We start from the raw sequence: 26,232 nt of genomic DNA on the forward strand, positions 1-26,232 counted from the left end.
TCAGAACAGCAGAAACCTTCTCTGGATCCATCTCTAAGCCAGATCTTGAGACAATATATCCAAGGAAGGGAAGGGAAGATTGTTCAAAGACGCACTTCTCAATCTTAGCGAACAGATGATTCTCTCTTAACCTTTGCAGAACACGACGGACATCTCGCCTGTGAGTGGAGAGATCCGGAGAAAAGATGAGAATGTCGTCAAGGTAAACTACAACTGAGGAGTAGAGAAGATCCCAAAATACATCGTCCACAAATTCCTGAAAAACCGCGGGGGCGTTGTAGAGACCAAACGGCATAACCAAGTATTCGTAGTGACCGTCACGAGTATTGAAGGCAGTCTTCCACTCATCGCCTGCACGAATACGAACCAAATTGTATGCGCCACGTAAATCTAATTTGGTAAAAATTTGCGCACCCCGAAGACGGTCAAAGAGTTCCGGAATGAGTGGCAGAGGATATTTGTTCTTCACCGTGATGTTGTTTAGGCCTCGATAATCAATGCAGGGACGGAGAGAACCGTCTTTCTTCTTCACGAAAAAAAACCCTGCTCCGGCCGGAGAAGAAGACTTGCGAATGAATCCTTTAGCAAGATTTTCTTGAATGTACTCAGACATAGCTTGAGTCTCAGCAGGAGAGAGAGGATAGATTCTGCCCCTGGGCGGGTTAGTTCCAGGCACGAGATCTATGGTACAATCATAGAGACGGTGAGGCGGAAGACCCTCAGCCTCCGTCTTGTTGAAGACATCAGAAAAAGAGCTGTAGACACAGGGTAAGGCGGGAAGAGAAGAGGAAGGAGAAGAATTAGAGGAAAACCCCACAGTACGCACTGGCAGCAGACAACGTTCCCGACAAAACTCACTCCAGCGCAAGATATTGCCATTGCGCCAATCTAAAATGGGCTCGTGGTTCCGTAACCAAGGAAGACCTAAGAGCATAGGATGAGACAGACCAGCTAAAACATAAAATGCAATTCTCTCCTTGTGCAGAGCCCCAACTTGAAGTTCCACCTCAAGTGTTACTTGAGTAATGGTCTCCTGTAAAGGTTTACCATCCACAGATGCAAGAATCACAGGAGCCTCTAAGGTTTTGACTGGAACGGAGAATTTCAAAACCTCTTCCAACCTGATAAAATTCCCTGCTGCGCCCGAATCCACATACGCATCCAAAGAAATGCCCTTGCCCGCAACATGCAAAAGAACGGACAAGGTAAGGGGTTGAGAGGGATCACACACACCTAGGGAGGCCTCTCTTACCTGACCTAGGCGGAGGAGTTTTCCGGACGTTCAGGGCATGAGCGCAATAAATGAGCAGCACTCCCGCAGTAAAAACATAACCCCTGAGTGCGCCTCTCTTTACGACGTTGTTCGGACATCTTAAGACGGTCCACCTGCATAGGTTCCGGTGCGGACGACTGAGAAGAAATTCTAGGCTGTGGGCTGAGTGGCTTTCGGGTGGCAGGAGAAGGACGAAGAGATCTCCGCTCGCGGGTGCGTTCTTGGAACCGAAGGTCAATGCGGGTAGCTAAGGAAATTAATTCCTCCAAAACTGTAGGGGTGTCCCGACCAGCTAACTCATCTTTTATGCGCCCAGAGAGGCCCCGCCAGAAAGTACCCACCAACGCCTCATTGTTCCAGCACAAATCAGAGGAGAGGGTGCGGAACTGAATAGCGTACTGGCCTACGGATAGCGATCCCTGATGGAGAGAAAATAGAGCTTCAGTAGTAGAGGCCAGACGTCCAGGTTCGTCAAAGACAACACGGAAAGTCTCCAAAAATTCAGACAACCGGGGGCAGGACACAGCAGGAACACGGAACTTGGCAGGACACAGCAGGAACACGGAACTTGGCAGGACACAGCAGGAACACGGAACTAGGCAGGACACAGCACTGAAACAAAGCGAACACTGAGCAGGGAAAAGATATCGGAATAGGGGAGCCTAGGACATAGGGACACTGACGGCAGACAGTGCACCTACAAAGCAAAGGCGTCTTACCTAGGAAGACGCCGGGAAGAAATACCCGATGGGTGCCGCCATGTTGGGGCGGAGCCACCGGGTCGCGACCTCCCAGAAGGCTCTGCGATGGAGGAGACGCGACCGCGCATGCGCAGTGAGACCGGACGCCGTGAGCCGGCGAAGGAGGAAGCAGAGCGGCGCGGGACAGGATCGCTAGTGCGCCGAGGGATGAGAGAAGCCGGGTAAGTATGTGCGGCGGTCGTAACATCCTGTGGGACTTGTGCTCGGGCTAAGCCCTGCTGTTCTCGTGCTAGTGGGTTGCTTTTGCCCTTGCCGGTCCCGAAGAGGCCCTGGACGCATATTTCTATGGATTTTATTTCGGATCTCCCCGTCTCTCAAAAGATGTCAGTCATTTGGGTGGTTTGTGATCGCTTTTCTAAGATGGTCCATTTGGTACCCTTGCCTAAATTGCCTTCCTCCTCTGATTTGGTGCCATTGTTTTTCCAGCATGTGGTTCGTTTACATGGCATCCCGGAGAACATCGTTTCGGACAGAGGTTCTCAGTTTGTTTCGAGGTTTTGGCGATCCTTTTGTGCTAGGATGGGCATTGATTTGTCTTTTAACTCGGCTTTCCATCCTCAGACAAATGGCCAAACCGAACGTACTAATCAGACGTTGGAAACATATCTGAGATGCTTTGTTTCTGCTGATCAGGATGATTGGGTGTCCTTTTTGCCGTTGGCTGAGTTTGCCCTTAATAATCGGGCCAGCTCGGCTACTTTGGTTTCGCCGTTTTTCTGCAATTCTGGTTTCCATCCTCGTTTCTCTTCAGGGCAGGTTGAGTCTTCGGACTGTCCTGGTGTAGATACTGTGGTGAATAGGTTGCAGCAGATTTGGACTCATGTGGTGGACAATTTGACATTGTCCCAGGAGAAGGCTCAACGTTTCGCTAACCGCCGGCGCTGTGTGGGTCCCCGACTTCGTGTTGGGGATTTAGTTTGGTTGTCGTCTCGTTATGTTCCTATGAAGGTTTCCTCTCCTAAGTTTAAGCCTCGTTTCATTGGTCCGTATAAAATTTCTGAGGTTATCAATCCTGTGTCATTTCGTTTGGCCCTTCCAGATTCTTTTGCCATCCATAATGTGTTCCATAGGTCGTTATTGCGGAGATACGTGGCGCCTGTGGTTCCATCCGTTGACCCTCCTGCTCCGGTGTTGGTTGAGGGGGAGTTGGAGTATGTGGTGGAGAAGATTTTGGATTCTCGTATTTCGAGACGGAAACTCCAGTACTTGGTCAAGTGGAAGGGTTATGGTCAGGAGGATAATTCCTGGGTTTTTGCCTCTGATGTTCATGCGGCCGATCTGGTTCGTGCCTTTCATTTGGCTCATCCTGGTCGGCCTGGGGGCTCTGGTGAGGGTTCGGTGACCCCTCCTCAAGGGGGGGTACTGTTGTGAATTCTGTTTTCGGGCTCCCTCCTGTGGTCATGAATGGTACTTCGGCTGGTTCTGTCCATGGACTTTCTCTGGTGCCTGTGGGTGTTTCTGAGTTTCCTTCCACAGGTGACGAGGCTAATTCGTTAGTGGGCTGCTCTATTTAACTCCACTTGGATCTTTGCCCCATGCCAGCTGTCAATGTTGTAGCATTGGTCTAGTTCGCTCCTGGATCTTCCTGGTTACCTGTTTCCTCCAGCAGAAGCTAAGTTTCGCTTTGCTTTTTTCTTGTTTGCTATTTTTTCTGTCCAGCATGCTTATGTGAATTTTGCCTTGCTTGCTGGAAGCTCTGGGACGCAGAGGGGCGCCTCCGCTTTGTTAGTCGGTGCGGAAGGTATTTTTCCCTGCACTCTCTGTGTGGCTTTTGTAGGGTTTTGTGCTGACTGCAAAGTGACCTTTCCTATCTTCTGTCTGTTTAGTAAGTCGGGCCTCTCTTTGCTAAATCTATTTCATCTCTGTGTTTGTGATTTCATCTTACTCACAGTCAATATATGTGGGGGGCTGCCTTTTCCTTTGGGGAATTTTCTCTGAGGCAAGATAGGCTTATTTTTCCTATCTCTAGGGCTAGCTAGTTCTGAGGCTGTGACGAGGCGCCTAGGTCATGATAGGAGCGCTCCACGGCTATTTCTAGTGCGCGTGATAGGATTAGGGATTGCGGTCAGCAGAGGTTCCATTTCCCAGAGCTTGTCCTGTGTTAATGTACTGTCAGGTCTTTCCTGGTGCTCTAACTACCAGGTCCACTATTTGTCCTAACCACCAGATCATAACAGTGTTATAGGCAATGGCATGGGAAACATTTCACAGGTAGAGAAAAGAAAGGATTCAATGAAATTTCAACAAACTCTTGATGCAAACAAAACACCATCTGTAAAAAAGCTGAAGATGAATAGAGGATATGTCAAAATCCACAATAGACTACCTCAAAAGGCGCAAGTTGAAGGTTTTACAATGGCCCACACAGTCCCCTGATATGAGCATCATTGAAAATCTGTGGTTAGACCTCAAAATAGTAGTGCATGTGAGACGACCCAGGAATCTCACAGAACTGAAAGAATTTTCCAAGGAAGAATGTATGAAAATCCCTCAAACGAGCACTGAAAAACTCTTGGCTGGCTACAAAAGGCGTTTACATGCTGTGATATTTCCAAAAGGGAGTGTTACTAGATACTAACCATGTGGGGTACCCAAACTTTTGCATTGGCCCATTTTACTTTTTCACATTTTAAAAATGTAAAATATGAATATACAGTATATATATATATATATATATATATATATATATATATATATATATATAGTTTACAAAGTTTACATACGCCATGTAAAGAGGCTAATATGCATGTTATTCTCAATATTTTACATGAAATCAGAATAAACCTCTCCCACTTTAGGTCAATTAAGATTGCCATAATTATTAATTTTTGCCAAATGCTAGAATAATGAGAGATAGAATGCTTTAAGGCTATTTTTTTACTTACTGCAAGGTCAAAAGTTTACACTAAGATTACTATGCCTTTAAACAATTTTGGACTGCCCATATGATGATGTCATGTATTTGGAAGCTTCTGATGGCAACATCTGAGTTAATTAGAGACACACCTGTGGATGTATTTTAATACACACCTGAAACACACTGCTTCTTTGTGTAGCATCATAAGAACATCTCAAAGAAATCAGCCAAGATATCAGGAAGCGAATTGTGGACTTGCACAAGTTCAAGATACCTGAAGGTTCCTCATTCATCTGTACAAACAATTATACGCTAGTACATACAAGATGGGAAAGTCTAGCCATCATACCGCTCAGGAAGGAGACGGGTTCTGTGTCCCAGAGATGAGCGTGCTTTAGTCCGACATGTGCATATCAATGTAAGGACAAACGCAAAAGACCTTGTGAAGATGATGGCGGAAGCTGGTAAGATTGTGCATCCACTATGAAACGAGTCCTATATCAACATAGGCTAAAATGCCACTCTGGCAGGAAGAAGCCACTACTGTATGGTTTGATTTCAATGTCTGTGCAGATTGGAGGAGTTGTTACTGACTTTTGGTGACGTGTTTAATACTTATTTCTCCCAATATAGAGCCAGTTATATTTTTCTATGCAAATTGTAAATGATGATGAATTATACATTCTATTGTATGTAAATTTTATCTCCTTGTAGTTAGTAGCTAAAGGAATTTCAGGACACATCTCTAGCATTTGTCTGTGACTAGAAGTCTTGGTTCATCTCAACCTATAGATCCGACTTTTGAAAAGCTTTACTGGTGAAATGATTCAAGAAGAGCTGCATAGCATAGCAGGCGTAAAGTCATTCCATACACTGTAAATCTGGCATCATTTACATCTTCAGTCTTAACTTCAGTCCGGGTGCTGCTTTATAATGAAACGATCCTTTCCATTGCAGCCCATTGGCATCCACATATTCACCTTCTCCGATCATCCTGTGAAGGTACAAGAGTCTGGGTGAGGCTTGATTCTCTCTGACACGTACTTCATGCATGAAATGCTCTAATTTACTGCCCTAGATGTCTAGTTCTACTAAAGATGATTGTTCTCTGAAACAGGATTACATGTGACAGACACTGCATACTCACATTGTTTTTGAAAATCTAATTTAATTAGGTAGATAATTAAGTTTTATTTTAAAATTCTCTATTTTAACACTACACTTCTCAATATTGAAATTGTAACACCAAGAAGGAAAAGTCATGGAATTATGGAAATCATAGAATGGATAGAAATGTTAATGATATGCACATAACGAACAATGGAAACACAATTTTCAAAACATCTCGATTTGTTCAGTATTGATTATTGAACCCCTTGCAAAGAAATATACAAGTGGTCAAAATTGTTGGTGCCCCCTCGTTTAATAACAGAAAAACCCACAATGGTCACAGAAATAACTTGAATCTGACAAAAGTTATAATAAATAAAAGATCTATGAAAATGAACAAATGAAAGTCAGACATTGCTTTCAACCATGCTTCCACAGAATTAAAAAAAAAATAAAACTCATGAAATAGGCCTGGACAGAAATGATGGTACCCTTAATGTTTTGTTGCACAACCTTTTGAGGCAGTCAATCGATTCCTGTAACTGTCAATGAGACTTCTGCACCTCTCGCCAGGTATTTTAGCCGACTCCTCAAGAGCGAACTGCTCCAGTTGTCTCGTGTTTGAAGGTTGCCTTTTTCCAGACGGCATGTTTCAGCTCTTTGTAAAGATGCTCAATAGGATTTAGGTCAGGGCTCATAGAAGGCTACTTCAGAATAGTTCAATGTTTTCCTCTTAGCCATTCTTGCGTGTTTTTAGCTGTGTTTATCCTGTTGTAAGACCCATGACCTGCGACTGAGACCAAGCTTTCTGACACTGGGCAGCACATTTCTCTCTAGAATCCCTTGATCGTCGTGAGATTCCATTGTACCCAGCACAGATTCTAGACACCTTGTGCCAGATGAAGCAAAGCAGCACCAGAACATAACAAACCCTCCTCCATGTTTTACAGTAGGGGCAGTGTTCTTTTCTTGATATGCTTCATTTTTCCGTCTGTGAACATAGAGCTGATGTGCCATGCCAAAAAGTTCCATTTTTGTCTCATCTGTCCATAGGACATTCTCCCAGAAGCTTTGTGGCTTGTCAACATGTAGTTTGGCAAATTCCAGTCGGGTTTTTTATGATTTTTTATTCAACAATGGTGTCTTCCTTAGTCGTCTCCCATGAAGTCCACTTTGGCTCATACAAGGACAGATGGTGCGATCTGACACTGATGTTCCTTGAGCCTGAATTTCACCTTTAATCCGTTTAGAAGTTTTTGTGGTCTCTTTTGTTACCATTTGTATTATCCATCTCTTTGATTTGTCATCAATTTTGCTCCTGCGGCCACATCCAGGAAGGTTGGCTACAGTCCCATGGATCTTAAATTTCTAAATAATATGTGCAACTGTAGTCACAGGAACATTAAGCTGCTTGGAGATGGTCTTATAACTTTTACCTTTAACATTTTTATCTATAATTTTCTTTCTAATCACCTGATACAACTCTTTCCTTTGCTTCCTCTGGTCCATGTTGAATGTGATACACACCATGTCACCAAACAGCACAGTGAGTATCTGCAGCCCTATATACAGGTCCACTCACTGATTCCAAGATTGTAGACACCTGTGATGCTAGTTAGTGGACACACCTTGATTTAACATGTCACATTATTTTCAGGGGTACCATCATTTCTGTCCAGGCCTATTTCATGAGTTTTATTTATTTATTTTTAATTCTGTGGAAGCATGGTTGAAAAGTAATGTCAGACTTTCATTTGTTCATTTTCATAGATCTTTTATTTATTATTACTTTTATCAGATTCAAGTTTTTTCTGTGACCATTGTGGGTTTTTCTGTCATTAAACGAGGGGTACCAACAATTTTGACCACGTGTGTAAATGCACTTACAGTGGCATGTAAAAGTTTGGACACCCCTGGTCAAAATTACTGTTATGGTGAACAGTTGAGCAAGTTGAAGATCAAATGATCTATAAATCTTATCTATAAAAGCCAACCCTTGATCCAACTGCTATGTCCAGCTATCGTCCAATATCGCTGCTCCCATTCGCTTCCAAACTCCTGGAGCAGCACGTCCACGCTGAACTTTCCCCCCACCTCTCATCTAACTTGCTATTTGACAATCTACAATCTGGCTTCCGCCCCATCACTCAATCACTGAGACAGCCCTGACCAAAATTACTAACAACCTACTGTACTTACAGCCAAAGCTAACAGACAATACTCTGTACTCCTCCTTCTATGCCTGTCCTCTGCTTTCGACACAGTTGATCACTGCCGAATATTACAGATCCTCTCCTCCTTTGGCATCAAAGACCTCACCCTATCCTGGATCTCCTCATACCTTTCCAACCACACATTCAGCGTCTCCCACTCCCACACAACCTCCTCATCGCACCCTCTCTCTGTTAGAGTCCCCCAAAGCTCTGTTCTAGGACCCCTACTCTTCTCAATCTATACACTTGGCCTGGGGCAACTCAAAGTCCCATGGATTCCAGTACCACCTTTATGCTAATGACACTCCGATCTACCTTTCTGGCCCAAACGTCACCTCTCTGCTGTCTAGAATCCTGAAGTGTCTATAAGCCATATCCTCCTTCTCCTCTCGTTTCCTCAAACTCAATGTGGACAAATATGAAATCATCATCTTTCCTCCATCTCATAGATCTTCCTTACCTGACCTATCTATCGCAATTAACGACATCACACTTTCCCCCGTACCGGAAGTCTGCTGCCTCGGAGTAACCCTTGACTCTGCCCTGTCCTTCAAACCTCACATCCAAGCTCTTCCCACCTCCTGTCACCTCCAACTCAAAAATATCTCCAGAATCCGTCCTTTCCTCAACCGTCAATCTACTAAAATGCTTGTGCATGCTCTCATCATTTCCCGCCTTGACTACTGCAACATTCTTTTCTGTGGCCCCCCTGCTAACACCCTTGCACCTTTCCAGTGCATCCTTAACGCTGCTGCCCGACTAATTAATCTCTCTCCTTGCTACTCCTCCGCTTCCCCTCTCTAAATCACTTCACTGGCTCCCATTCCCTCAGCGTATCCAGTTCAAATTACTAATACTAACCTACAAAGCCATCCATAACCTGTCTCCTCCATATATCTCTTAACTAATCTCCCAATATCTTCTCTCACGTAATCTCCGGTCCTCCCAAGACCTCCTTCTCTCCTCCATACTTTTTCGCTCCTCACCCAACTGCCTTCAAGACTTCTCCCGAATATCCCCCATCCTCTGGAATTCTTTGCCCCAAACATGTCCGACTATAAACCGCATTCGGATCCTTCAGAAGGAACCTGAAAACCCACCTCTTCAGGAAAGCCTACAGCCTGCACTGACCCCGCTGCCTCCTCACCACTACCGAAGCTACCGCCTCACCAACACCGGAGCTCCTGCAACCCTCAACCTATTGTCTCCTTCCCCACCATCCTGTAGAATGTAAGCCCGCAAGGGCAGGGTCCTCGCCCCTCTGTATCAGTCTGTAACTGTTAGTTTGCTTACTGTAAGTGATATCTGTAATTTGTATATAACCCCTTCTCATGTACAGCACCATGGAATCAATGGTGCTATATAAATAAATAATAATAATAATAAATGGTCTAAAGTTAAAGGTGACACATTTCCTTTTTTTCATGTTCACTGTTCTTGTTTAGTCCCTTTAGAGGACTTGAACCAGTGATTGTCTGATTGCTTGTGATAAATCGAGCCATACCACAGTACTGTTGCATATAGCAAAAATCACAGTCTCCTAAGAACTTCAGCCAGAAGATGAAGCTCATAGGATTACCATTATGACAAGCAAGGGGGTCTTCAGCAGAACCTCGTCTGTCATCACCACATGACCAGGGTGCCAATGAGCACTTGGAATGCGGCATGCTGTAAATGCCGCTGATAGAAACTGACAGCGGCATTTAACAGGTTAACAGTTGCAAATGGAGCGGAGCTGCATCCACGGCTGTTAGAGACAAATGATGACTGAATATCCCAGCCATCATCTGCCTGTAAATAAGCAGGCTCAATTTTTGAGTCCACATTAAAGGCAAGAAGCTGGCATATTACGTAACTGTATTTCAAAAGATGATAAAGGGTTAAAGAATGAGGACCTAACGAGCAGACTCAAGGCCAATAAAAATGTAACAGCCCTTTTTACTATGCTAATAGGCATGTTTCTGAACTATAGGTCTTAAAAACCCATTTAAAAGCATACCTGTAATTGAAGATTAATGTTTCAGTATCTCTTGTGTGCATAGAAGAGGAGTAACTATTTCTGGTCATAACATGACTTTAATCCCGCATTTTTCACTAGATTTCCCATCTGAGCACTCTTTTAATTTTTCATTTGTCTCTGAGCTGGTGGGTGGAGACTAGCTGCTATGATGATTTGTAGGCAGAGAAATGAGGAATTCTTGTTGTCCTGTGCCTGACACACATATTCAAAAACAGCTTATACTGAGCAATGTAATCAAATACAGGGTGAGAAACATTTACTAGAAATCAACAGTATGGGTCTGTTTGTTTGTTCCTCTCTCTGTTTCAAGCTCGCTGTTCCTCCCTTCTTTCCCCTCTCCATAGACTTCAACAGTCATTGGTAAACTGATACCCAAGAAACACTATTTAAACCACATGGTCAAATAGGGATTTAGCCCCTATAACAATCATACCTTTAGTGTTAAATTTGTTTCCTTTGATGTGCATAAATAGCAGTTTGACCAATATTGAAATAAGGATGTTTGGTGCACTCTTGGCCAAGCGCTCTATGAACCACTTCACTCACCAAACTGACACAGCAGTCAATGTAGTGAGCGGCTGCAACAGTGCACCAAGAGCTGCGCTCACTCCTACAGTAACACAGTGTGCTTGCATGCTGGAGATTTCATATCAGACAGTGGTGGCGCTGACCAGGTGACTGCTATCAATGAACATATAGGCAGTGGTCGTGCTGACTAGGCGACTGCTATCAATGAACATACAGGCAGTGGTCGTGCTGACTAGGCGACTGCTATCAATCAACATACAGGCAGTGGTCGTGCTGACTAGGCGACTGCTATCAATCAACATACAGGCAGTGGCCATGCTGATCAGGCAACTGCTACCAATTAACATACAGGCAGTGGTCGTGCTGACTAGGCGACTGCTATCAATCAACATACAGGCAGTGGTCGTGCTGACTAGGCAACTGCTATCAATCAACATATAGGCAGTAGTCGCACTGACCAGGCGACTGCTATCAATCAACATACCCTGATGTTGCTTAATAACTGAACAGCAGAACAGAGAACTAAGTGCTTGGCCACCTCAAGCGTTGCCTTAGCACCCTCATATTGGACAAAGTGCGCTTTAGGCTACTTTCACACATCAGGTTTTTTAATTCCGGCTGATTACGGTTCTTTTGTGAAAAACCGGATCCGGCGAAAATAAAAAACGTTTTTTCCCCATTGACTTGTATTAGCGCTGGATTGCGCCGCATGGCCCAGCGTTCCGTTTTTTTCCGGATCCAGCGAAAATTTTGATTCCGGCGTCTATAAAAAAAATTTGCTGTAACATTTTTTGTCTGCGGCGAAAAGCCGGAAGAGCCGGATCATTTCACTACAATGCATGTCTATGGACGCCGGAATGCACCGGATCAGGAAAAAATCCGTTTTTTTTAATCTGAGCATGCTCAGAACCTATAGGCCTGCCCCCAGGACACATATATAAAACAATGCCATTGAGGCCCTCACTCATTTCCAGCCATACTGCAAGAGAGCCAACACCCTGCCACACCCTGCCTTCCAGCAAGAGCCTGCCTTTCAGCAAGAGCCTGCCTGCCAGCTAGAGCCTGCCTGCCAGCTAGAGCCTAGCCTGCCTTCCAGCAAGAGCCTGCCTGACAGCAAGAGCCTGCCTTCCTTCCAGCAAGAGCCCAGCCTGCCTTCCAGCAAGAGCCTGCCTGCCAGCAGAACTTAGCCTGCCTTCCAGCAAGAGCCTGCCTTCCAGCAAGAGCCTGCCTGCCAGCAAGAGCCTAGCCTGCCTTCCAGCAAGAACCTAGCCTGCCTTCCAGCAAGAACCTGCCTGCCTTCCAGCAAGAGCCCAGCCTGCCTTCCAGCAAGAGCCCAGCCTGCCTTTCAGCAAGAGCCTGCCTGCCAGTTAGAGCCTGCCTGCCAGCTAGAGCCTAGCCTGCCTTCCAGAAAGAGCCTGCCTTCCAGCAAGAGCCTGCCTGCCAGCAAGAGCCTGCCTGCCAGCAAGACCCTGCCTTCCAGCAAGAGCCTGCCTGCCAGCAAGAGCCTGCCTACCTGCCAGCAAGAGCCTAGCCTGCCTTCCAGCAAGAGCCTGCCTTCCAGCAAGAGCCTGCCTTCCAGCAAGAGCCTAGCCTGCCTTCCAGCAAGAGCCTAGCCTGCCTGCCAGCTAGAGCCTGCCTGCCAGCTAGAGCCTGCCTGTCAGCAAGAGCCTGCCTGCCAGCAAGAGCCTGCTCACCTGCCAGCAAGAGCCTAGCCTGCTTTCCAGCAATAGCCTGCCTTCCAGCAAGAGCCTAGCCTGTCTTCAAGCAAGAGCCTGCCTGCCTGCCAGCAAGAGCATGCCAGCAAGAACCTAGCCTGCCTTCCAGCAAGAGCCTAGCCTGCCTTCCAGCAAGAGCCTGCCTGCCAGCTAGAGCCTGCCTGCCAGCAAGAGCCTGCCTGCCTTCCAGCAAGAGCCTGCCTGCCATCAACCATGTCTTCTTCTGGGAGCCCTCCCTCTCGTCGGCAGCACACCGAGGTAAACATATGTTTTTATATCATTTTTTGCTCACTCTCTCGCGCCCTCTAGCTCTGTCTAGCTCTCTCTCTCTCTGTATATATATATATATATATATATATATATATATTATATTATATATATATATATATATATATATATATATTAATGTATTTCACCATCTTTCATTTTTGTAGGAAGCTGCTGCTGCAGCAGAAGAGGTGCTTCCGGAAGAAGATCGAAGGGGTGGAGAAAGACCTGGAGCGGGATCACAATTGGTATGTTTCTTTCATGCATCACAGAACCACAAACCACACACTACACCCAACACATAAAAACAAAAGATCCTTACAGAAAGAACAATGCACACAACAAATATAAACAGATCATTGAACACATCACACAACATAAACAGAATGATCATTATAGATATCAAAATGTACACAACACATAAAAAGGCTAACTACATACAAGCACATCATTTTTATGTTATTTTTCTTTTAGAGTTTGGATTCTGGTGCTCGATCCAGAGGTCCTCCGAGTGGCTCCCAGGGTCGTCGGCATGAGAGTCGTGGCGGCCGTCATCATGTAAGCAGCAATTCTTTTTTTTTTGGTTTTTGGAATTTTCTTTATGTTGTTTTGAATCTAATTTTATTTATTTTTTGTCCTTTTTATAACAGGCTTCACAGCGTGCTCCTGATTCGGATGGTGAGAAGGTCGGCCTCAATCCTGTAGAATGTAAGCCCGCAAGGGCAGGGTCCTCGCCCCTCTGTATCAGTCCGTCATTGTTAGTTTGTTTACTGTATGTGATATTTGTAACTTGTATGTAACCCCTTCTCATGTACAGCACCATGGAATCAATGGTGCTATATAAATAAATAATAATAATAATAATATTTACCTCCTCATCGATCTGATCCGAGACAGGGAGCCGCTGTGGAACATGGGTGACCGCCGCCATGCTGATGTCATAGTGATCCGTCGACAAGTATGCCAACAGCTAGTAGAGAACTGGGAGGACCTCGATGTTCAGGCCCAGAATTAAGAACGTAGGTATACACAGTTAAGTTATGCTGATGCATTCTAAGTAATGTATCTTAACCAATTTGTGTTTCTCCATTTTTTACAGGTGAGAGGATTGTGAAGCGGTGGCGGTCTATCAGGGATCGCTTTAAGAAGGAGTTCAACAAAGAGATGTGGGCCCAGAGTGGTTCTGGAGGACGCAGGAGCAGATACAAATATGCCCAAGCCCTGTTGTTCCTCAGGTCAACGATGGTGACCAGAAGATAAATATAACCCACCACATGTAATAACCAATGTTTTACATGTCTAACCCTCTTTTCCTGTTTTAGCAAGGGCCATGCAATATCAGTATATTAACCCCTTCATGACCTTGGGATTTTTCGTTTTTTTTTTTTTTTTTTTTTTTTCTGTCAATTTGGCCATGTGATGGCTTATTTTTTGCGGGACGAGTTGTACTTTTGAACGACATCATTGGTTTTAGCATGTCGTGTACTAGAAAACGGGAAAAAAATTCCAAGTGCGGTGAAATTGCAAAAAAGTGCAATCCCACACTTGTTTTTTGTTTGGCTTTTTTGCTAGGTTCACTAAATGCTAAAACTGACCTGCCATTATGATTCTCCAGGTCAGTACGAGTTCATAGACACCTAACATGACTAGGTTATTTTTTATCTAAGTGGTGAAAAAAAATTCCAAACTTTGCTAAAAAAAAAAAAATAAATAAAAAAAAATTGCGCCATTTTCCGATACTCGTAGCATCTCCATTTTTCGTGTTCTGGGGTTGGATTGAGGGCTTACTTTTTGCATGCCGAGATGACGTTTTTAATGATAGCATTTTGGTGCAGATACGTTCTTTTGATCACCCGTTATTGCATTTTAATGCAATGTCGAGGCGACCTAAAAAACGTAATTCTGGCGTTTCAAATTTTTTTCTCGCTACGCCATTTAGCGATCAGGTTAATGCTTTTTTTTAATTGATAGAACGGGCGATTCTGAGCGCGGCGATACCAAATATGTGTAGATTTAATTTTTTTTTTATTGATTTATTTTGATTGGGGCGAAAGGGGGGTGATTTAAACTTTTATATTTTTTTTATTTTTTTCACATTTTTTAACTTTTTTTTTTTTACTTTTGCCATGCTTCAATAGCCTCCATGGGAGGCTAGAAGCTGGCACAACTCGATCGCCTCTGCTACATAGCAGCAATCTGCTGATCGCTGCTATGTAGCAGAAATGGAGGTGTGCTGTGAGCGCCGACCACAGGGGGGCGCTCACAGCCACCGGTGATCAGTAACCATAGAGGTCTTTAGGACCTCTATGGTTACCATCCTGACGCATCGCCGACCCCCGATCATGTGACGGGGGTCGGCGATGACGTAATTTCCGGCCGCCCGGCCGGAAGCGGTAGTTAAATGCCGCTGTCTGCGTTTGACAGCGGCATTTAACTAGTTAATAGGTGCGGGCAGATCGCGATTCTGCCCGCGCCTATTACGGGCACATGTCAGCTGTTCAAAACAGCTGACATGTCCCGGCTTTGATGCGGGCTCACCGCGGAGCCCTGGATCAAAGCAGGGGATCTGACCTCGGACGTACTATCCCGTCCGAGGTCAGAAAGGGGTTAATTATATATTTTTTCTCTTTGTTCCACAGCACTGTCGGGAGCATTGGGGAGCCTGCAGCTGAGTTGAACCCTTCTCCAGAACAATTGCTTTCAAGCGATTCGCCTCCACAATGAAATCCACGTTGTTCTGCAGAATCTTCGCAATAACGATATCCATCTTTCTCTCCAAACACTTGCTCCTCTCCAACCTGTGACTGATGGGCTGTAGGAAGACTGTATCTATAGTTTTGAGGGGGCCAATCACATTTTGGAGCCTCCCAGGGGCGTTCTTAAAAACCGGATCCGTCAAAAACCGGATGGAAAAACGGACGAAACCGGTCCCATCCGGTTTTCACAAATTACACCGGATCCGGCACTGCGGCGCGACGCCGGATTTGGCATGGCGCGAAAAAACTGATGTGTGAAACTAGCCTTATGCACTTAATGCTTTTTTATGCAAAATCTTACAAAAGCCAACATGAAAATTTTCTCACCGAAAAAAAAACCATTTGTCATATATGCATAGAAGAAAAATGTCTCTATGGAATATCTCACACACTGAAAATTGTACACACAGAAAAATGCCCACATAAGCTGGTAGTGCAGTGTTATTGTGCATGTACCGTGCTGTATGTACAAATGGTTGTGTTATCTGATAACTGAGCAGTCAGATCCTACACACAGACTGATGTAATATCTGACTGTGCGCCACCACAATGCCAGATAATGCCCCACAACAAAGCCACAGAGTCCAGCATTATAATGCTAGTCAATGGCAGACAGTACACCACAACAATACTGGTCACCGTGCCCCATCATACACTCCCATAAGCTTTCTAGACAACAGAGGTACGGGGTGAGGGACAGGACTTTATAGGATTGTTTTACTCTGTTTAGTAGACAGAGACATGGCTACAAAGTGCTGGCAGCTCAGTACAGACAAGGGCTCAATCACACGTCTGTTTTTCATGTACGAAAGCTATTCATTATTGTTTCACAGAGAGCACTCATACATATATATGAGTCTATGGGGCTATTCACATGTAAGATTTTTCCTCAGACTGAGTGGTCTGTGTAAAATAGTGGAGACATGTTTGATATTGATCCGAGTGTCGTCACCACTTCTGTATTTATCACCCACCTCTGGTTTTGGCTTACAAATACTGAGGTAAAATACTGAAAGTGTGAACATGGCCTCATTGTGCTCCAAGTATATATAAATCCCTGTGTTATCTGCACACTGACAGGCAGATAGCACACTCATCTGTATGGAGGCTCTGACTTTCCAGTTATCAGGGATTACACACACAGAGCTCACGTAAGCGTTTTCAGTATTTAAATAATTTTACATGAGGGCATTTTTTGGTGCCGGCAATGTTCCAAGCTGGCATTTTTCTTAGGCTACTTTCACACATCAGGTTTTTTGCATCAGGCACAATCCGGCAAATGTTGGAAAAACCAGATCTGGTGCAGATTGTGAAAAACTGATGCGATGGATAAGTTTTTTCGACGGATCCGGCTAGCATATCTAGATTATTGGATAAAAAAAAAATTTGGAGCATGCTCAGTTAAAAAAAACGGAATCCGGCGCCAGAATCCGTCATTTTCCGGATCAGGCACCTTCCAGCTCCCATAGGCTTCCATTCTAGCAAACAGCCGGAAGCGCCGGATCCGGCGCTTCCAGCTTTTTCACCGGAGACAAAAAACGTTGCTATGGACGTTTTTTCCAGAAACCGGAAACGGCAGATTTGCCGGATCTGGCGAAAACCGGACGAAAAGCAATGTCATCCGGCGCAATTCGGCACTAATGCAAGTCTATGGGAAAATAACTGGATCCGGCGGCAACATTTGCTGGATCCGTTTTTTTGAAATTTAGCCGGATTTAGCCTGACAGCGAAAACCTGATGCGTGAAAGTAGTCTTATGCATCTGACAGTGGATTTTTGTCCACAATTTTCAAGGACATTTTTCCCTAGAACTTTTTTTTTCATAGAATAATCTTCTGAACATCACCGCAACATTTATTATACTAAAGGTATAATTTTTATAGTGGCTAAGTCCCCTATTAGGCCATGATGGGGAAGAAAAAGTGGCTTGTAAGTGGAGAAAGAAGCATATTTCTCTGATAAGACATATGAGAAAATTTCTAATATCCAACTGCAGTATTGATTTATGCAGTTTGTTGAAATGACGGTGACTATAAAGATACCTTCACACTGAACAACATTACAACGATAACGATAGCGATCCGTGACGTTACAGCGTCCTGGATAGCGATCTCGTTGTGTTTGACACGCAGCAGCGATCTGGATCCTGCTGTGACATCGCTGGTCGGAGCTAGAAGGCCAGAACTTTATTTCGTCGCTGGATCACCCCCTGACATCGCTGGATCGCCGTGTGTGACGCCAATCCAGCGATGTGTTCACTGGTAACCAGGGTAAACAGGGCCGAACTTAGTAACCCGATGTTTACCCTGGTTACCATTGTAAATGTCTGTGTCTGTCACGTCCCTCGCCGTCAGCTTCCCGCACTGACTGTGAGCGCCAGCCAGCCATAAAGCAGAGCACAGCGGTGACGTCACCGCTCTGCTTTACGGCCGGCGCTCACAGTCAGTGCGGGAAGCTGACGGCGAGGGACGTGACAGACACCGGAATGTAAGTATGTAGTGTTTTTTTTTTTTTACATTTCCAATGGTAACCAGGGTAAACATCGGGTTACTAAGCGCGGCCCTGCGCTTAGTAACCCAATGTTTACCCTGGTTACCCGGGGACTTCGGCATCGTTGGTCGCTGGAGAGCTGTCTGTGTGACAGCTCTCCAGCGACCACACAAGGACTTTCCAACGATCACTGCCAGGTCATATCGCTGGTCGTGATCGTTGGAAAGTTGCTGAGTATGACGGTACCTTTAGACTTAAATCAACTACTAAAGTTTCTGCTTGATACGTTTTCACACTGGAATAATCAGTTATTAGGCATATTTTATTCCCCAATCCCCACAGATTTAAGCGTACCCTAAAAACTCATTTGTTCAGACTGGCCTACCGCCTCAATGCATTAACCTAACGATCCCTGTGTGGCCTATTTATAAAAAAAAAAAAAAAAGGTTCCTCGCATCATGTTCTCATACACTTTATGCAGTATTAGCCCTCTGTGTCTGTACTGCTACATACTTAGGCAGATAACTGGTTCATGCAGCTTTACATGAACACCTGAGCCTTACACTATGGCTGGTCCGAATAACTAAAGCAATTGTTATCATCCACCTCTCGTGTCTCCCCTTTTCCTCATAGTTTGTAAGCTTGCGAGCAGGGCCCTCACTCCTCCTGGTATCTGTATTGAACTATATTTCTGTTATGCTGTAATGTCTATTGTCTGTACAAGTCCCCTCTATAATTTGTAAAGCGCTGCGGAATATGTTGGCGCTATATAAATAAAAATTATATTATATTATTATATTTTCGACAAAAGTAAATTGACCAAATCTGACTTGTATATGCTGTGTACAGCATGTTGTCTGCAGTTTGTGATGACAGGTCCATTTTCATTGTGATATACTAATGCAAACTTCTTACAAACAAAAATATAAATGCAGAGATGTAGTCAACTACTTACTTATTCTCTGTAAAATTTCCAGTATAGTGTGCTCCATTGGGAAACGTGTAAGCACCTCTCCCGTGAAACTGGTTGTCAATGAATTCTCCTTCATACATCGCTCCTGAAGGATGCTTGAGCTTTCCATGGCCATACATCTGTGTGAAACACAAGAGATACAAGACATTTATATAATATTTTGTATAATATTTAAGACATAGAAGTCTAACTCATTTATAGTTCTCAGCACGGTCTCAGACTACTGCTTCCCCATTATGGCCACTGGAAGGCGTTCATCATCTTGACTACAGCCAGGATTTAGGGTACCGTCACACTATATGATTTACCTACGATCACGACCAGCGATATGACCTGGCCGTGATCGTAGGTAAATCGTAGTGTGGTCGCTGGGGAGCTGTCACACAGACAGCTCTCCAGCGACCAACGATGCCGAGGTACCCGGGTAACCAGGGTAAACATCGGGTTACTAAGCGCAGGACCACGCTTAGTAACCCGATGTTTACCCTGGTTACCAGCGTAAAAAAAAACAAACAGCACATACTTACATTCCGGTGTCCGTCAGGTCCCTTGCCGTCTGCTTCCCGCACTCACTGACTGCCGGCCGTAAAGTGAAAGTGAAAGCACAGCACAGCGGTGACGTCACCGCTGTGCTCTGCTTTCACTTTACGGCCGGCAGTCACTGAGTGCGGGAAGCAGACGGCAAGGGACCTGACGGACACCAGAATGTAAGTATGTACTGTTTGTTTTTTTGTAGTTTTACGCTTGTAACCAGGGTAAACATCGGGTTACTAAGCGCGGCCCTGCGCTTAGTATCCCGATGTTTACCCTGGTTACAAGCGAACGCATCGCTAGATCGCATTGCTAGATCGGTGTCACACACACCGATCTAGCGATGCCAGCGGGAGATCCAGCGACGAAAGAAAGTTCTAAACGATCTGCTACGACGTACGATTCTCAGCAGGATCCCTGATCGCTGCTGCGTGTCAGACACAGCGATATCGTAACGATATCGCTGGAACGTCACGAATCGTACCGTCGTAGCGATCGAAATGGCAGTGTGTGACGGTACCCTAAGGGTACCGTCACACAGTGGCATTTTGATCGCTACGACGGCACGATTTGTGACGTTCCAGCGATATATCCGTGACGTTCCAGCGATCTCGCTGTGTCTGACACGCTCCTGCGATCAGGGACCCCGCTGAGAATCGTACGTCGTAGCAGATCGTTTGAAACTTTCTTTCGTCGTCTAGTGTCCCGCTGTGGCGGCATGATCGCATCGTGTAACAAAGGTGTGCACGATATTGAATACGATGTGCGCATAGTAACCAACGGCTTCTACATCGCACATACGTCATGAAATTATCGCTCCAGCGTCATACATTGCAAAGTGTGACAGCAGTCTACGACGCTGGAGCGATATTGTTACGATGCTGGAGCGTCACGGATCGTGCCGTCGTAGCGATCAAAATGCCGCTGTGTGACGGTACCCTTAGTCATTTAGCTGCCAGTGTTGTGCTATAGAAGGAATGCTGGCTATTCTGTTATCATAACTAGATTCGGGGCCCCTTACTGTCTCCCTACTGCCACCACAATTTCAACAGTGTCTACATCGCTGGAGATATCATTGAACAGAATGGTGCACACTACAGCCTGAGTGTCCCAGTCTGAGGGTATGTGCACACGTCAGGATTTCTTGCAGAAATTTCCTGAAGAAAAACGGAAATTTTCTGCAAGAAATCCGCATTTTTTTTTTTGCGTTTTTTCCTGGTTTTCTTAGCATTTTGCAAGCGTAATTAGCTTGCAGAATGCTAAAGTTTTCCAAGCGATCTGTAGCATCGCTTGGAAAACTGACTGACAGGTTGGTCACACTTGTCAAACATAGTGTTTGACAAGTGTGACCAACTTTTTACTATAGATGCTGCCTATGCAGCATCAATAGTAAAGGATAGAATGTTTAAAAATAATAAAATAAAATAAAAAAAATGGTTATACTCACCCGCAGACAGCCGATCTCCTCAGCGGCGTCCGTTCCTATAGATGGTGTGTGTGTGCAGGACCTTCCATGACGTCGCGGTCACGTGAGCGGTCGCGCGACCAATCACAAGACCGCGACGTCATCGCAGGTCCTTCACACAGAGCATCTATAGGAACGGAAGCGGCAGCGTGCACCAATGAGAGGTGGGAAGACTCCGGGGCCATCAGAGGGTGAGTATATCACTATTTTTTATTTTAATTCTTTTTTTTTTACCAATTATATGGTGCCCAGTCCATGTAGGAGAGTCTCCTCTCCTCTACCCTGGGTACCAACCGCACATGATCTGCTTACTTCCCGCATGGTGGGCATAGCCCCATGCGGAAAGTAAGCAGATCAATGCATTCCTAGGTGTGCGGAGTCACCGCAATTCCGCAAATTTAATGAACATGTTGCTTTTTTTTTCCGCGATGCGATTTTTTCGCAGAAAAAAAGGCAACATTTGCACAAGAAATGCGGAATACATTGTAAATAATAGGAGGCATATGTAAGCCTTTTTTTCGCGTTTTTATAGCGAAAAAAAACGCGAAAAATACTGTACGTGTGCACATGGCCGTAGCAGTAGATGTAATGAGGACACTGGATTGTGCCTACTAAGCCTCAGTCCACAGACTGCACCACCATCAGGAGAACAGAACTAGGTGAGTATTTTATTTAATTTACTCACTTATATAGCGCCATTAGTTCCACAGCGCTTTCCAGATATTATCATCACTGTACCCACCTGGGCTCACAATCTAGATTCCTTATCTGTATGTCTTTTTAGTGAGGGAAAAAACTGCAGAACCCAGTGGAAATCCAGGCAAACACAGGGAGAACATTAAAGCTCCTTGCAGATGTTGTCCTTGGTCGTATTTGAACCCAGGACACCAGCACTGCAAGGCAATAGTGTTAACCAGTTTTATGTTTTAATATCAATACTTATTGGAGCTGTGGTGTCCCTGATACTGTGTGTGGGGGAACATGATACTACATGGGTGGGTCATCATACTGTATGGGAGCCATCAAGCTGAGTGAGAGCCATGATACTGATTGTATGGGCAACAATACTGTGTGCGGGGGCCATGATGCTGTGTGAAGGTATCATACTGAGTGGGTTCATGATACTGTGCGTGGGGGGCTGTAGGGACAATTATTGTGTGTGTAGGGGGACATAGGGAGCATCATATTGTGTATGGGAGAACTATGGAGATATCATACTGTGTGTGGGGCACTTTAGGGGCATCATGCTCTGTACTATACTGTGTTGAGGGCCTGTGCGAAGCATTATACTGTGTTTAGAGTCTCTGTGGCGGCATTACAATGTGTGTGGGCATATTGTGCAGGGACAATTGATTGCGGGTATATTATACTATCTGTGGGGTATTATTGGAGGCATCATACTCTATCACAGCCATGATAGAGGTATTGCAGTGGGTGGGAACACTATGGGCCGGCTGTAGGGGCTTAATTACTGTGTACATGCTGCAATGCATGCCCCTCTCCCTGTTTTAAAAGTTGGAAGGTTTGAGCCTCCTCACTGCACTAAAAAAAATTTTTCTAGTGTGTGGGAATAGGATGGGGGGAGGGGGCATTAAGTCTTTTGCTATGGGGCCCCGTGATGTCTAGGTACGCCCCTGCTTGAAAAGTACTTGTTCACTTTGTAGAGATCCAGCTGTGTAGTGTGTGAGTGCCCAACAGGGACTGTTCAGATTAAATTACCCTGTCATTTTTCCATGAACCAGTATAAGTCACACCATTTGGACTCCTGTTTACTCCTATTCCACTCCTCTCCAGTGCTCCTGCTTCTGATTTTCTGCATTCACCTTCTGAAATAAAAATAATATGAGCTTAAGGGAGTCTATCATCCCACACTAACATTATAAACTAAACACATAGCAATTTAAGTGATGTATCCCCTATAAAAATTGCATCTTTGGTGTTCGAATCACTGGCTCCGTTCTACAGAAACTAAAGCTCCATCAAATCTAATTAGGGAGCTTGGGGCAGTTTTGGTGTATACAAAAGGCTCAGTGCACCGTTAACACCTTCACCACCAAGCCAATTCTTATAAGTATAACTTTATGATTTAGTGACTCTGGAACGCTTCATCTGGCCGCGGCGGGTTTGACGCTGCATAAATATGCAGAGCCAAACCCACAGCAATTATTTATCGTGGCCACAAACACTAAAATAGATAGTTAATACCACACAAAATACTTAATAAATAACATTTACCACATGTCTACCTTACATCAGTATTATCTTTGAAACACAATTTTTGTTGTTAGGAAGTTAGAAGGGTTAAAAGTTTATCAGCAATGTCTCATTTTCCCAGCAAAATAAAAAAAAAAAAAAACTTATTTAGGGACCAAATCACATTTGAAGTGACTTTGGGGGCCAATGTGACAGAAAATATCCAAAACTGACACCCTTTTAAAAATTGCAGCCCACAAAGTGCTCAAAACAACATTCAAGAAGTTTATTAACCCTTTAGGTGCTTCAGGAATTTAAGTAAGGGTACCGTCACACTATACCATTTCGATCGCTATGACGGTACGATTCGTGACGTTCCAGCGATATCGTTACGATATCGCTGTGTCTGACACGCAGCAGCGATCAGGGATCCTGCTGAGAATCGTACGTCGTAGCAGATCGTTTGGAACTTTGTTTCATCGCTGGATCTCCCGCTGTCATCGCTAGATCGGTGTGTGTGACACCGATCTAGCGATGCGATCCAGCGATGCGTTCGCTTGTAACCAGGGTAAACATCGGGTTACTAAGCGCAGGGCCGCGCTTATTAACCCGATGTTTACCCTGGTTACAAGCGTAAAACTAAAAAAAAACAAACAGCACATACTTACATTCTGGTGTCCGTCAGGTCCCTTGCCGTCTGCTTCCTGCACTGTGACTGCCGGCCGTAAAGTGAAAGCAGAGCACAGCGGCTGTGCTTTCACTTTCACTTTACGGCCGGCAGTCAGTGAGTGCGGGAAGCAGACGGCAAGGGACCTGACGGACACCAGAATGTAAGTATGTGCTGTTTTTTTTTTTTAGTTTTACGCTTGTAACCAGGGTAAACATCGGGTTACTAAGCGCGGCCCTGCGCTTAGTTACCCGATGTTTACCTTGGTTACCCTGGTACCTCGGCGTCGTTGGTCGCTGGAGAGCTGTCTGTGTGACAGCTCCCCAGCGACCACACTACGATTTTCCTACGATCACGGCCAGGTCATATCGCTGGTCGTGATCGTAGGTAAATCGTATAGTGTGACGGTTCCCTTAGGTGTAAGGAAAAAAAATGAAAATTTTAATCTTCCCCCAAAAATATTGTCTTAGCCCCAAATTTTTCAGTCACATAATGATAACAGTAGAAAATGGACAGTATAATATGTTGTGCAATTTGTAGTGAGTACACCATGTGATTGGATCAGAAGGGAAGAACCATTTGACTTTTGGAACACAATATTGGCTAGAATAGATGGCGGACGCCATGTTGCATTTGCAGAGCCCCTCATGGCCTAAACAAAGGAAACCCTCCCACAAGTGATCCCCATTTAGAAACTACACCCCTCAAGAAATGTTTCTACAGGTGTGATAAGCACCTTGAACCCACAGGTGCTTCACAGAATTTTATTAAGATGAGCCATGAAAATAATTTAAAAAATAAAATAAAAAAAATAATTGCATTTTTCACACAAAAATGTTATTTAGGTCAAAATGTTTCATTTTCACAAGTGTAACAGGAGAAATGGATAGTAGAATTTGTTAAATTGCTGTATTATTTCTCCTGAGTATGCCGATACCCCATACAGTCATGGTCAAAAGTATTGACACCCCTGCAATTCTGTCAGATAATACTCAGTTTCTTCCTGAAAATGATTGCAATCACAAATTCTTTGTTATTATTATCTTCATTTAATTTGTCTTAAATGAAAAAACACAAAAGAGAATGAAGCAAAAAGCAAAACATTGATCATTTCACACACAACTCCAAAACTGGGCCAGACAAAAGTATTCGCACCCTCAGCCTAATACTTGGTTGCACAACCTTTAGCCAAAATAACTGCGACCAACCGCTTCCGGTAACCATCAATGAGTTTCTTACAATGCTCTGCTGGAATATTAGACCATTCTTCTTTGGCAAACTGCTCCAGGTCCCTGATATTTGAAGGGTGCCTTCTCCAAACTGCCATTTTTAGATCTCTCCACAGGTGTTCTATGGGATTCAGGTCTGAACTCATTGCTGGCCACCTTAGAAGTGTCCAGTGCTTTCTCTCAAACCATTTACTAGTGCTTTTTGAAGTGTGTTTTGGGTCATTGTCCTGCTGGAAGACCCATGACCTCTGAGGGAGACCCAGCTTTCTCACACTGGGTCCTACATTCTTTCTGTCCAGCTTGCTATTTGGATTGTTGTCTTGCTTGCTGGAAGCTCTGGGACGCAGAGGGAGCGCCTCCACACCGTGAGTCGGTGCGGAGGGTCTTTTTGCGCCCTCTGCGTGGTCTTTTTGTAGGTTTTTGTGCTGACCGCAAAGCTACCTTTCCTATCCTCAGTCTGTTCAGTAAGTCGGGCCTCACTTTGCTTAATCTATTTCATCTCTGTGTTTGTATTTTCATCTTTACTCACAGTCATTATATGTGGGGGGCTGCCTTTTCCTTTGGGGAATTTCTCTGAGGCAAGGTAGGCTTTATTTTTCTATCTTTAGGGCTAGCTAGTTCCTTAGGCTGTGCCGAGTTGCATAGGGAGCGTTAGGAGCAATCCACGGCTATTTCTAGTGTGGTTGATAGGATTAGGGATTGCGGTCAGCAGAGTTCCCACGTCCCAGAGCTCGTCCTATATTATCAGTAACTATCAGGTCATTCCGTGTGCTCTTAACCTCCAGGTCCATTATTGTCCTGACCACCAGGTCATAACAGTACAGGTGGCCCAAAGTACTAATGCATCTCAATAGAGGGATAAGAGAAGTTCTGAGACCATTTTTTTTTCTTTGCAGTGTGTTTTGTCTATCTTTTCCCCTTTACATTTGGGTGGTTCAGAACACAGGTGTAGACATGGACATTCAAGGTCTGTCCTCTTTGATGGATAATCTCACTATAAGTGTACAAAACATTCAAGATTTTGTGGTTCAGAATCCGATGTCAGAGCCTAGGATTCCAATTCCTGATTTGTTTTTTGGTGATAGATCTAAGTTCTTGAATTTCAAAAATAATTGTAAATTGTTTCTTGCCTTGAAACCTCGCTCCTCAGGTGACCCTGTTCAACAAGTAAAGTTCATTATTTCT

General features: G+C 44.6%; 1 protein-coding gene across 1 annotated transcript in view; it reads right to left on the reverse strand.

The window, feature by feature from the left end:
• Nucleotides 1-4,894: 4,894 nt before the first annotated feature.
• Nucleotides 4,895-26,232, reverse strand: part of MORN2 (MORN repeat containing 2) — a 40,047-nt gene continuing 18,709 nt past the window's right edge. Inside the window, exons 3-5 of the mRNA XM_069769060.1 lie at nt 22,678-22,784; nt 18,945-19,081; nt 4,895-5,885 (exon numbers count right to left, since the gene is read on the reverse strand). Of these exons, the coding sequence (XP_069625161.1) occupies nt 5,783-5,885; nt 18,945-19,081; nt 22,678-22,784 (347 nt within the window). The 3' untranslated portion in view covers nt 4,895-5,782. The remainder of the gene's footprint in view (nt 5,886-18,944; nt 19,082-22,677; nt 22,785-26,232) is intronic.

The sequence above is a fragment of the Ranitomeya imitator genome, chromosome 5 (assembly GCF_032444005.1).
Source record: "Ranitomeya imitator isolate aRanImi1 chromosome 5, aRanImi1.pri, whole genome shotgun sequence".
Classification (NCBI taxonomy): domain Eukaryota; kingdom Metazoa; phylum Chordata; class Amphibia; order Anura; family Dendrobatidae; genus Ranitomeya; species Ranitomeya imitator.